At 43.9% G+C, this 14301-nt stretch overlaps 1 protein-coding gene and 1 pseudogene across 4 annotated transcripts in view; both read left to right on the forward strand.

Annotated features, from left to right (window-relative positions):
* Positions 1–14301, forward strand: part of antxr1 (ANTXR cell adhesion molecule 1) — a 164228-nt gene that overhangs the window by 97095 nt on the left and 52832 nt on the right. For all 4 annotated transcript variants that reach the window (XR_004410216.1, XM_033013961.1, XM_033013960.1 and 1 more), the window contains exons 13-14: positions 6232–6327; positions 9623–9661. Coding sequence is in view for 3 of the 4 variants with exons in the window: in XM_033013961.1 (XP_032869852.1) it covers positions 6232–6327; positions 9623–9661 (135 nt within the window). In the remaining variant the exon portion in view is untranslated. The remainder of the gene's footprint in view (positions 1–6231; positions 6328–9622; positions 9662–14301) is intronic.
* LOC116967528 lies at positions 784–904 on the forward strand (annotated as a pseudogene).

A 14301-nucleotide genomic window follows, 5' to 3' on the forward strand; every position in this document is an offset into this window, starting at 1 on the left:
GTGAGTAAAGCTAACTGGGAAAGATCTACAAACCAGGTTAGAAGCCAGCATAGACCATATGTTTTCTATCTACTGCAGGGGCAAACATTAGCTGACACCATAGCTGTCACTTGCCACCGGGGATTGTAAATCCCTGAATGTACTAAACTAATCAATTTATGCATCTGGTTACATCCAACCGGGATTGACGCGGGCCTGTGTAAACCCGAAACCTCCTAGCAAAATCTTTTTATTTGGGGGTGACCTATCTAGAAGGTCAAGGAGTTGGACAATGAAGCCAAACTGGAGCTCATCTAAACGTCCAAACATCATCCTCAAAGGTATCGCCCGTATGCTGGAAGATGTGTACACCCACAACACACGGCCTGGGGGATCCAGAAGAAAACAGTAAAACCAGAAGGAAGCAAGTAGGTTGGTGCGAGAAGACATCGAATAAATAACTTTTTGACACTCATATCTTAAACAGTATCCGGGGATACACAATAGAATTTTACAACACATAATCTTCTAGTCCAGCTGATATATCGAGAGAGGAATTTGGAGGAGAACACCAAATGGATATTGGGCTATAGTATTTGCTGATGTTTCTACGCGATGTGGAACACCAGATGCCGATCTACTAGTATCCAGACATAATCACCAATTACCAAATATGTCATATGGGATACAGACACTGGACATCAGCAACAGATGGGGTTTTAGCTGCATTGCAAGGGAAGAATTATTATCTACGCATTCCCTTCCTAACAAAATAGGATATGGCGCTTGACGCATCAAACATAGATCAGATCTCGGCTTGTTGGCTAAGATCAAGTATAATATCTGTTCTTATCAGTTTAAATATCTGATATGTCCCTTATCTAGGGACCATATATTATAAAATTTGGAAGCTTTGTTAACCTACAGGGGCTTAGTATTAGTGACATCAACTGTGCCAGAAGTGGCCCATCTACTTACCTATGGCAAGAGAACGGAACAACAGCTTATGAGGGACACTTTTTATGGGAATTCCCCAAAGACCAGGTATTCCCAAATATGGGACATCAGCATCGTCTTAACGTTGTTAAAGAACTGGGCTCCAGCCACAGCGCTGTCATTACAGGTTTTGACATTTTACAAAACTGTCATGCTGATGGCTTAGGTCACGGCACTAAGGACTCAGTCCCTACCAAATTAAGGCTGGATACCTTGACCAGTTCACCTGGCAACTTACACTTCTATATTCAGGAATTAGGGAACTAAACAGACGGAGGTCAGCAGGCCTTAAAATAACATTTTTTAGAGCCTACCCTACAGATGATTGACTGTGTTGTGAGACATCTACAAATATACATGGAACAAACCCAGACCATCAGTGGCACAGAAGAGGAACTTCTCATCAATGACAGACAACCTCATTAAAGAATAACAGGCCAGGCCAGCTAAATAGCTAACATAGTATTGACAAAAGTTGGTGTAAACACTAACTGGGTTAAAATCTCACTCCACCAGGCTGCAGCAACGTCGGCAGCATTTAAATTGGAGGTTCCTATGGATAAAATCCTCAGGACTGCAGGATGGCCATTGGAAAGAACATTCTAAAGATTATAACTAACCAGTAATGGAAACTGGAATTTTTCAGAAACATTGTTAAGTTTCTGTACCATAATTTACCCCAAAAAACAGGGGCTATCAATTATTATTAACTTTATGGTTATTTATATATATCATATTGATGTTCAATATGTTATCACTATTCTCCCCAAAACCACGGCAGACGTGATGATGGACTCGTTCCACGGCTTGAATCACAGAGCTTTGAAATCTTCATGTAGTCACTCACGTGACTCCGAAGTAAAATAGTAAGATTAAATGAGAACTTACCAGTTCGAAGTTTGATCTGTATTTTATGAGGAGTAACGTTGAGGGAATACATGCCCTCCGCTCCCACCCTTGATCATAAACACAACTGGTATCTTTTCTCTAATCTTACTATGCTTAAGTCATTACAGGTATCTGTGATTCACTCCGCTGCTTTGAAGAATGGCACACATGCGTACTGGCGGGTTCTTCATGTATTCCCTCAACGTTACTCCTCATAAAATACAGATTAAACTTCGAACTGGTAAGTTCTCGTTTAATCTTACTATTCTTGATTAGAATGGGTGTCAGGGGTTATGGGGAGAGTGCAGGCGAATGGGGTTCAGAGGGAAAGATACAGTAGATCAGCTATAATTGAATGGGGAAGTAGACTAGATAGGCCAATTCTGCTCCTAGAACTATGAACATGAATAATAATGACGATAGATACACTGAAATGTAGAAATGTCATTCCAGGTTCCTTGGTAGACAAAAAAGCTGGAGAAACTCAGTGGGTGAGGCAGCATCTATGGAGCAAAGGAATAGGCGACATCGCCTATTCCTTCGCTCCATAGATGCTGTCTCACCCGCTGAGTTTCTCCAGCTGTTTTCGTCTACCATCGATTTTTCCAGCATCTGCAGTTCCTTCTTAAACTAAACTGAACTGTCTTTCCTAGTTGAGACATTATCTTTCTCTTCGGGCTGGTCAGTCTGTTCTAGCACCATCAAGCTGCATTAAACATTGACCAATGCTTCAAGCAGATGATGACATCGTGCCTTTGCTTCACCTGGTTCATATACTGTTCAGAGCATTACATTCTGTGAAAAGAATCAAAGAGCCTTTCGGGGGCGGCACTGCAGTGGAGTTGCCACCTTACCGCGCCATAGACCCAGGTTCGATCCCGGCTACGGGTGCTGTCTGTACGGAGTTTGTACGTTCTCCCAGTGTCCAGGTGGATTTTCTCAGGGCGCTCTGGTTTCCTCCCACATTCCAAAGGTGTACAGGTTAGTAGGTTAACTGACTTTGGTAAAATTGTAAATTGTTCCTAGTGTGTAGGATAGTGTTAGTGTACGGGGCGATCGTTGGTTGGCATGGACTTGGAGGGCCGAAGGGTCTGTTTCCGCGCTGTATCGCTAAAAGTTAAAGTCCAAAGTGAAGCCTCGATTCCATTCTCCTCACTTTGCACAACAGGCAGAGACCAGGATTCAATCCTGAGCTCAGGTGCTGTCTGCGCGGAGTTTGCACGTTCACCCTGTGACAGCGTTGGTTTATTTCTGGTGCTCCGGTTTCCTCCCACATCCCAAAGACTGGCCGGTTTGTAGGTTAATTATCATCTGTAAATTGTGCCTAGTGGGTTTGGAGGGGTTATGAATGTGGGATAACAGAGCACTAGTGTGAATGGGTGATTGTTGGTCAGCATGAATGTTGGGCTGAAGAGCCTGTTTCCATGCTATATCTCAAAAACTCTTAACGGAAAAACTCCTCTCCATCTTCCCATTTCATTAAGTCATCCCCAGCTACACATCAGATATTTCTGCCTTGTACACTCAGAGCTGGCATGTGTGATGGCCACCACAACAAAAACCCTGAGATATGGCTTCAATTGAAACTCTCCATCAGTGACTGTGAACAGGAAGCTTTTTTTTAAAATACTTGCATTTGCAGAGTGTTTATTAACACTGCCGCATCAGCTGTTAGGGTCAACAGAGGCAGAGTGAATGATTCACGAGAAACTGCCTAATGTACGGGAACAAAGTCAATTTATTCTGAAAATATGTTTGAATCAAAAACCACAGAAGCATTGCCAAATAAAGGCAGCGGACTTGCTGACTTACAGTGCTTGAGTCCCCATGTTCAAATCTGACCATGGGTGCTGTTTGTACGGAGTTTGTACGTTCTCCCTGTGACCAGGTGGGTTTTCTCCGGGTGCTCTGGTTTCCTCCCACACTCCAATGACGTACAGGTTTGTAGGTTAATTGACTTCTGTAAATTTTCCCTCGCGTCTAGGGTAGAACTAGTCTACGATTGATAGCTGGTCAGCACAGCCTCGTTGGGCCAAAGGGCCTGTCTCCACTCTGTGTCCATAAAACACAAACTGAAAACTAAAGGCAGAAGAGGGTTACATTACTGGCCATCTCCACTGTGGTTTGCTGTCCCATTGTTAGTAATGCATCGTTTCCACTGTAAATATATAAGCTATTGGCTGACCAAATCCAATTAAACAATTTTATTTTTATAATGTTGGCATTTCCTCCGTTGGAGACCCTGTTTGCAAGCTGCTGCAGACAAGTGTGGAGCTGACTGAAGTGAAGATGATGCTGTCATTTGAAGACAGTTTACAAATAGATACCGCCCTTATAAATAAAGCAAGGGGAGAGAGAATGTGCTATGTCATTTTGACCATTAGCACCATCTGTACATGTTGTGGAATCGTCACTGGTGACCATGTGGAGGGTCTTGGATCTTTTGGTTGAATGATTGAATAATGCAAATTTACTTCAGCCTTTCCATTCATTCATTCACCTGAAAGATTCCCTCAGGACTGCCCTGGAGTTTCACCATGGTTACATTTGTCCTCTCTCTCTGGAAGAGGCTTAAATCCACCACCGTGCCAATCGCAGGGTGCAGAGATAAGGCGGTGCGGTGGCGCAGTGGTAGAGTTGCTGCCTTACAGTGCCAGAGACCTGGTTCGATCCTGACCTCGAGTTCTGTCTGTACGGAGTTTGTACGTTCTCCCTGAGACTGTGTGGGTTTTCTCTGGGTGCTGCAGTTTCTTTCCACACTCCAAAGATGTGTAGGTTTGCAGGTTAATTGGCTTCTGTAAATTGTCGCTAGTGTGTTGTGTGCGAAAGTGGGTCTGACATAGAATTAGTGTAGGGGTGATCAATGGTCAGCTTGAACTAGCTGGGCTAAAGTGTCTGTATCCACGCTGTATGTAGCTCTAAACTTATAGGTCCCATCTCTAATACTTGACTACGTAATGACAAAGGGCAGGAGTGGTTGATAGAACTCAACGATTTGGACAATCCAATAAAGCAATTGGTCTGTTGTAACATAAATAAGAACACACTGGACAGCAATATGACTCAATGAACAACAAATGTAGCGAACATTAATAAATCTGGCCATTCGTGTCAGATCATCTGACACGTGTATGGGTGATCGTTGGTTGGCGCGGACTGAAGGGCTGTTTTCATGCTGTATTTCTTATCTAATTGAAACTAAACAAAGGATAAAATTCCACGAAATTCGCCAAAGCTGAATTATACAGAGGAGTGAGCAACCCTCTTGTTTATTTTGTTTCTTGTCCTCCAACTAGATTTAAGTTCAATTATTAATTCATGTGTGGACGTGATTCTGATTGACATTTGCCTGCCTCAACAAGTATGTAGTCACCTCAAGAGAAAAACCTGTCAATATGGGCTTCCAGTCATTTTAAACCTTTATTTTACTGCATTGTTCTGCATTGCATGTTTTGCTAATTTTGTTGCAATATGTTGTAAGGTGTGATTTATCTTGCTTCGCATCGTATATTAAATGTTAATGTAATGGACGTTTTTTGTGTGTCGAATGTCTTTTGTGTTCTGTGGGCATCAAAAATCCAGTCCTCTGTTGACATTTGCAGTTTAGTTCAGAACCTGCAAGCAAAGAGGTCCAGATTACTAAGTCCCATTTAGTTGTATGCATGCTGGTGACCATTTAGTTGTATGCATATTATGAGAGACCAGGGATAAAATTTACACTCACAGTCTTTCCACCAGAATTGAGAGTTCTAAAACCAGAGAGCACAGACTTAAGAGAGAGGGGAGAGATTTTAAGGGACATCAGGAGCAACTTTTATACTCAGATGATAGTTAACATTTGGGATGAGCTACTAAACGAAGCAAAGGGAGTGGATATAATTATAATTTCTGGACAGATATGTGGATAGGAATGGTTCAGAGAAATATGGAACAAATTGAAGCAAATGGGAACCAACCCAGAATGGACAAGTTGGACCGAAGGGCCTGTTGCCATGCTGTATAGCTCTATGACTCATGCAGTGAAGGGGCCAGGAGTCTTCAGTGCGCAGAGGAACAGAGCACAGAATAATTGAAGGAGAAAATAAATATGAACAGTTTGGACAAAGGGCTGGGAAATGGAGGGTGGATTGGGAGGCTTAACTACACAACTGGCACAGTCCCTTCTGGAATTTTAAAATCAGGCATGCAAAGTAAGGGAAAATGTCGTTGGGATCAAACAGACCACACAAACAAAAGGAACTCTTTTTAAAAAAACCCAGGCAAAGCATGCCAGGGACGTGTTTGTGTATGTGTGAGTAGCAAGAACACGTCCCTTGTGTTTCATTCAGGGATCGCTCATCAAACTCTCCCTTTCTCTTTTCATTGCAGTCGGACGGTACAATTCTGGCCATTGCACTCCTGATCCTCTTCCTACTGCTGGCGCTGGCCCTCTTCTGGTGGTTCTGGCCCTTGTGCTGCACTGTGGTAAGTCCTGGTATCAATCCAGACGCCCGCCAAGTAGCTGTGCGACGTCCCACCGACCACACGTAGCAAGAAACAATGCTCCGAACTTGGCAAAACAAGTGTGTCACCCAGGAACAACAGCAGGCAAGATAGTCACGAGAAAAGTGGAAGGGAGGGAGGGGGAAGAAAAAGCGACTCTGGAAAGTCTGGGCATCTTGCGTGGCGACCAAAATCCTTTCTCGGCATCAGATCAAAGCCATGAATACAGTATTGGAAATGTTGCAACTTGAGGCACACAATGGGGTAGTACTCAGCTGGGAACATGCCATCCGTATTGTAAACAGGACTGAAACTGGCTGGACCTGAACATCTTAGTTCATGGATAGGATCTCCTGGTAAAGAGTTCCAGCAATCAAAGAATATTTGAACTCGGCTCGCAGAGGCTTTGTGTAGGAAGCAAGCGGGTTGTTAAAGCTACATTTCCTTCATAAGAATGCCAATAACAATGAAGGGACTCCACAGTCGGAAAAACGTGGGTCAGTTGGTGATAGGGGCAACCAGTGAGCGGTAAGGAGAGATCTCGGTGACCGATGCCACTTCTATTCAGAACAGGATGGGACTATAAAGAGATACAATGATACAGTATGAAAGGAGGCCATTCAGGCTGTATGTAATACTTGAACTCTGCTTCCAAAAATGTATTGCAATGAATATAAGCAACATACAATAGAAAATAGACAATAGGTGCAGGAGTAGGCCATTCAGCCCTTCGAGCCAGCACTGCCATTCAATGTGATCATGGCTGATCATCCCCAATCAGTACCCCGTTCCAGCTTTCTCCTCATATCCTCTGACTCTGCTATTTTTAAGAGCCCTATCTCGCTCTCTCTTGAAAGCATCCAGAGAACCTGCCTCCACCGCCCTCTGAGGCAGAGAATTCCACAGACTCACCACTCTCTGTGAGAAAAAATGTTTCCTCGTCTCCGTTCTAAATGGCTTACCCCTTATTCTTAAACTGTGGCCCCCGGTTCTGGACTCCCCCAACATCGGAAACATGTTTCCTGCCTCTAGCGTGTCCAAACCCTTAACAATCTTATATGTTTCAAAGGCAAAGGTTGCTATGCACAGCCTACATGTGTCATAAAATGAATATCTAGCCCACTCCTTCGAATAGTTGAAGGACTGGTAACTAAAGTACAGAGATTTTGAATTTTGAACAACTATCAAATGTTCCAAGGAGAACAATCTCAGTCCCTCCATAAAACTGAATTATTTCTTGGCAAAACCAACCTCAATAAAATTTCAGCTCAGCAATTCTAACAGAAGTGACAAAAAGTAAATTCCAGGCATGGAAAGAGATTCAAGCTGTGGACGTAGCTTTTTCTTAGCCTTGTATTCCCATAAGACGATTCAACTGTATGTAGAGAGAAAGAACCACAGATGCTGGTTAATACACAAAGTTCTGGAGTAACCCAAGCAGCTCAGACAGCATCTCTGGAGAACATGGATGGGTGGCGCGTAGGGTCGAGACCATTCTGCATAACTCAACGTTTCGGGTCGAGACTCTTCTTCAATTCAATTGCTGTATGAATGGAGCTGTCGGGAAAGAAATACAGGAAAAATACAGCAAAATCTACAGACCTTGGACAACCAGCAAGAGGGATGGACTGTCAGGAAAGGATAATGAGCCAAATGTATTGCTGTTCCCAGAGATGACAACAGTTCTTCCAGCAGATTGATTTGTGGAATAAAATAGCGCAGAGATAAATCAAATTGGAAACTGAATTTTTAAAACTTTTTCCTTAGAATGGGGATCCCTTTAAAGCTAATTGGCACTTTGGTTTGGGAAGGACATTGGGTACCTGTGGAGGGGGGGTCGTTGGCAGGTTGCCTTGCATTCCTTTAGTGGTCTCTGGAAGAGGTCTAATAAAGTCATAACATTTTGAATCATATTATTCCAGAAATCTGATATACAGAAAAGGGTAGAGTCTCAGAGAAATAGCCTCATCCCCACTTGCCCCATAACTGGAAGGAAAACTGGTTCCAGAGTTAAATTGGATGTGGAGTATACTGTTACTTCTTACCTACATGGAGTATAACTATAATTTGGAGGTGATTTGTAACTCTGAATTGGCCATTGTGAGATTTCTCAGCTCCCTTTTTTTATTTGCACCAATGCTTGTAGCGACTGGACTGCAGTAGACTTCACATATGCAAGATGTCACTGCTGACTAATGCCCCTGTCCCACTTAGGAAACCTGAACGGAAACCTCTGGAGACGTTTTGGCCCAGCCAAGGTTTCCGTGCAGTTCCCGGAGGTTCCCGGAGGTTTTTGTCAGTCTCCCTACCTGCTTCCACTACCTGCAACCTCCGGCAACCACCTGCAACCTCCGGGAACCGCACGGAAACCTTGGGTGGGGCGCGAAGTCTCCAGAGGTTTCCGTTCAGGTTTCCTAAGTGGGACAGGGGCATTAGAACAAGCATATTCCTCATTTAAAAATTACAAATATATATTACTCAGGGAGCAAATTGATGATAAAATCCACCCTTTTAGCAATCCTCATCAAACATGTTCAGCATGGAGAAAAGTCAAGCACAGGAACAGGCCCTTCAGCCCACAATGTCTATGCCGAACATAATGCCAAAGATAAATGATCTCCTCTGCCTGCTCGTGACCCAGATCCCTCCATTCCATGCTCATCTATGTACCTATCTAAGGCGCGTACTGAAACGCCACTATCGTATCTGCCTCCACCACCACCTCTGGCAGTACCTTCCACATCATCACCACCTCCATCATCCTGAACCGTTAAAATTAATGTTCGCAGTATTCTGAGTGATTTGCTCCTCTTCAGCTGTTGCAAACAGGGCTGAGATTATCCACTGTTACACTGCAGCAGATTCCATCAGAACAGGGGCGGCAGGGCAGGGTGGTGCAGCGGCACAGTTGCTGCCTCACAGGGCCAGAGACCCGGGTTCGATCCTGACCTCGGGTGCTGTCTGTGTGGAGGTTGCTCGTTCTCCCTGTGCCCACGTGAGTTTTCGCCGGGTGTTCAGGTTTTCTCCCAAATTCCAAAGTCCTGCAGGTTTGTAGGCTACTTGGTTTCTGTAAATTGTCCTTAGAGTGTAAGATAGAACTAGTGCGTGGGTGTTCGTTGGTCGGCGCGGACACGGTGGGAGCAAAAGAACCGTTTCCATGCTGTTTCTCTAAAACCAAAGTAATTTTGTTTTGCAGTGCACACATTTTTAAAGTTTCTGATCTGAGGTGGCATCTGATTTCTAACCTTTCTCCTCTCCCTTTCTCTCTTGTCTCCAGATCATAGCAGAGCCTCCACCACCACCCTCTGACGATGAAGTAAGTACTGGATTCACTCTTCTAAATGGTTCAATAGTTCAGTGCTTCAAAGGTTATTTTATTCAATGCTACTTTATTGTCACAGGTAGACAAAAGTGCAGGAGAAACTCAGCGGGTGCGGCAGCATCTATGGAGCGAAGGAAATAGGGAACGTTTTGGGCCCCGAAACCCTTCTTCATACGTTTCGGCCCAAAACGTTGCCTATTTCCTTCGCTCCATAGATGCTGCTGCACCCGCTGAGTTTCTCCAGCACTTTTGTCTACCTTCGATTTTCCAGCATCTGCTGTTCCTTCTTAAACAAAACTTATTGTCACAGGTAGCTGGGTACATGAGTGAAATTCTTTGTTTTTGCATAGAATCCGGTGAAGTCATACAGCAGACCTCACCCAGGCAATCCATAAAGAGCCGCCATGTTTCTGGCACTGATGACATTTCAGAAGCTCTTAGCACGGCCCTATCTTCTGGCAGCAGCAGACCAGGCATGCTGCCGTATGTGGGATTTCAGTCTGAGAATTCTAGGTGGGAGTGGTGCCAAGACACATTGCCAGAGATAGAGGGCGCAGCAGCATCAACCAGAGGTGTTGCTTTCATGGTTTAGATTTGGCTAGGAAAAGTCTTTCAGGGTGAGGGACTGAGAGGGAGAGATTTTGAATTGAATTGAATACTTTATTGTCACATGTGCCAAGTCACAGTGAGATTCATTGCATACCCAAGGTATGCAAATAGTCACCACATAAAGGGCGCTAATAAAGTTATAAAGCATCACGCACCACGTCCTCCTTTGTTCCATCCCCCCTCCCCCATGCCGGGCCCTCCTTTGTCCCCCCTCCCCCATCCATATCCCTCCATTCCCTGCATACACATATGCCCATCCAAAAGCCTCTTAAATGCCACTATCGTATCTGCCTCTAAGGTTAATAAGGACGCCAGCACTTCTGAGTTTCGTTGAGGAGATGCTGATTTCTGCTGAGTGAACACACAATATAGTTAGCAATGCTAAAGTGCCAAGTAAAATCCTTCCTTTGGCTGAAGCAGTACATCTTGTTTGGAGACACGCCACTGCTAATCGATCTGTACTATCAAAACATGTACGGGAATCAAGGACAAAGATGGTCTCGTTCATCCAAGGCGAGATGCATAGCTCAAACAATCCTTAATTGCTGTCATTTACTCCGGGAACTGGCAACCTTTTCCTTTAAAATTGCACGCCAAAACTGTACTGGTCTCGATTCTCTGCCTTAAGGGGCTGTCCCACTTGGGCGACCTAATTGGCGAGTTTAGAAGAGTTTAGGAGAGCTTGAAAAAATGTCATGTTGAAGACATAGAAACATAGAAACATAGAAAATAGGTGCAGGAGTAGGCTATTCGGCCCTTCGAGCCTGCACCGCCGTTCAATATGATCATGGCTTCAATATGATCAAGACCTCCTTCGACTATGTAGAAGACCACCTTCGACTACCTTTGACTACCCTTGATTAGATACGACTAACATGCCGACCTACCACGACCTACTAAGACTAAACCTACGAGTAAAAAAAGTATCGATTTTTTCCATGGCGATCCTTTTTTACTCGCGGGCATTTTTCAATGTTGAAAAATACGCCGCTACCTAGCTGAGGCCTCGAGTACATGGGGACTACTCTCGAGCATGAAGGAGAGTTACAAAGACCTCCTAGGACCTCGTGTCGACCATGCTGCGAGTATGAGTCGAGGGCAAACTCGCCAGAACTCACGGATTAGGTCGCCCAAGTGGGACAGCCCCTTAACTTTGTTTCTGATAGTCGGTGTGCTAATTTTTTTCTGCCTTCCTTCATGAAAATTGCCAAGCATGTCTCTTCCCAAAATTGTATCCAATGATTTTTAAATTAAAAGCAGAATTAAGGTTAAGATTAAGAAATACTCAGCAGGTCCAGCAGCATTTGTAGAGAGAGAGAAACAGAATGAGTGTTTCATCAATGACTTTTCGGTCTCCTGAAATGTTTTTAATTCATATTTATTTACCTTGAGCTCATGGTACAGAAACAAGTAAATCAAATCAACTTGTCAGAGCTTGCGATTATTATCCACACTTTGTTCATTCTCTGTGAATTATAAAGGATCTCCTGAAATGCAAATGTGCCATTTGCTGCAAATCCTCCCTGTCACAGTGTGTTTGACATCGTACCCCTCTTTGAGCAGAGCCGTTTTCCCTTGAAAGGTTAATGTTACGTATGATCTAAAAAACTGCTGTATGCTGCCTTTTGAAACGGAAAACTGCAACAGCAGCACAAATCTCACAGTGTGGTTCGTGCTGCACGATCCCTGTGGCAAAAAAAGTGCCCAGAGTGATTTCATTACAAGTTTACACAGCGCGGCCAAGTCAGTGTTGAAAATTTATAAAGATACATTCTTGCATTGTGACACAGTGGGTAACACTCTCACTTCTTGAGTCAAAGGTTGTGGGTTCTGAGATTTGAGTATAAAAATCAAGGGTGAATCTCTCAGGGATCTCTAGGGTAAGTATGAGATGTAGTATTGAGATGTCTAACTGAGGCCTCTCTGTCCTTCAAGATTTCAAGGCCAGTTTATTGTCACATGTACAGTGAAATTTGAGTTCTTATGGTTGGACTTCCAGAATATCCCAATATTTTGAACAGGATTAGAGTTATTGCAGAAGGCACAAGAAACTGTAGATGATGGAATCTTAAGCAAAACACAAGGTGCTGGAGAAACTCAGAGGGTCAGGCAACATCTTTGGATTAGTTTAGAGATACCACGCAGAAACAGACCATTTTACCTACCGAGTCCTCGCCGACGAGCGATCACTGCCCACTAACACTATCTTACACACATTAGGGACAATTTACAATTATACTGAAGCCAATTAACCTACATCCCTGTACGTCTTTGGGGTGTGAGAGGAAACCGGAGCACCTGGAGAAAACCCACGCAGGTCATGGGGAAAACGTACAAACTCTGCACATCTGTCGAGGGAACGGCCAGATGATGTTCCTTGTTGGGACCCTTCTTCAGTCTGATTGGCGTAGGGTGCAGAAAGCTGGGAAAGGGGAAGTGGGGGCAGGACAAAGCCTGGCAAATTATATGGGGATGTCAGGAGGGTTGATTGGCAGTGGGTGGAGTAAGTGACAAAGGCTAGAGGTAAACAAAGGAGACAAATGGGTGACAGATAAGGAGAGGAGGAGGAGTGAAATGTAAAGCTGGGGAGTGTGATATGGGTGGAGTAAAGTGTGTGTGGGGGGGGGAGGGGGGGAATAGGGGGATAAAAGGGAAGAGGGAAATGAATATGGGATGAGGGTGTTGGAGCAGGGTGATTGGGGAGTGGGAGATGGTAAGAGAAATGTGTGTGTGTACAGGATGGGGAGAGCATGGAGAGGGGGTTAAGAGAGAGTTGTATTTGATGCTAACGCCACTAAGCTATCCAAGTGGAAATAAGATGCTGTTCCTCCAGTTCATAGTGGCCTTACTCTTGGAATGGAGGAGGACGAGAACTTCGCACCTCTCCTTATCTGAAAAATATTTGTGTTTGTCCCATATCTATTTCTCTTTTCTAGCTTGTAAACCCCAACTCCAATTAATCTGAAAAAGAGTCGCAACCTGAAACATTAAATGTCCGTTCCTTCCACAGAGGCTGCCTGGCCCGCCTGGATTTACTGAACACTGAGTTTTGTTAGAGTTATTGCGGGTGCCTTACATAGAAACATAGAATTAGGTGCAGGAGTAGGCCATTCGGCCCTTCGAGCCTGCACCGCCATTCAATATGATCATGGCTGATCATCCAAAACTCAGTATCCTGTACCTGCCTTCTCTCCATACCCCCTGATCCCTTTAGCCACAAGGGCCACATCTAACCCTCTTAAATATAGCCAATGAACTGGCCTCAACTACCTTCTGTGGCAGAGAGTTCCGGAGATTCACCACTCTCTGTGTGAAAAATGTTTTTCTCATCTCAGTCCTAAAAGATTTCCCCCTTATCCTTAAATGTCTATTTCTCTTTTCTAGCTTGTAAACCCCAACTCCAATTAATTTGAAAAAGAGTCCCAACCTGAAACATTAAATGTCCGTTCCTGCCTGGATTTACTGAGCACTGAGTTTTGTTAGAGTTATTGCGGGTGGCTTACGTATTGTTACTGAACCAGATGTATTCATTATCATATCATGGCTTGTGGGAACAATTTGGGTGCTTTGTTTTCAACTTTATAGTGGAGACTGCAGTTCAAAAAGTACTTTGCTGGCTTTAAAGGGATTTAAGAAACATTGAAACAGATGCAGAAGATACAACTAAATAATAGCTGTTCTTTCTTAGTAACCTACTTTTTAATTTCTATACACCAGGACAAACTGTGGGAGGGAGTTTTATGGGAAAATAGAGAATAACATTGTGCCAGTCAGCCTAAGGCTCGAATGTTGCTGCATCTTGTTAGTATTACATGTTTGGAAACAGTTGTTGGAGGGAGCTTAGCGTGCAATTTTGGCAATGAACAGCGGCCCATATTTTCAGTTATGATTGTAATACATTATAATCCTCAGCTAGAAGGGGTGGAGAGGTGGAAATAATATATTTTTTTCTGGAGTACGACAGCATGATGTGATTATTGAAACTCTTAAACGCCACATTTACGAGAGAATGAAATCGCCCAACA

The sequence above is a fragment of the Amblyraja radiata genome, chromosome 39 (assembly GCF_010909765.2).
Source record: "Amblyraja radiata isolate CabotCenter1 chromosome 39, sAmbRad1.1.pri, whole genome shotgun sequence".
In the NCBI taxonomy this organism is placed as follows: Eukaryota; Metazoa; Chordata; class Chondrichthyes; order Rajiformes; family Rajidae; genus Amblyraja; species Amblyraja radiata.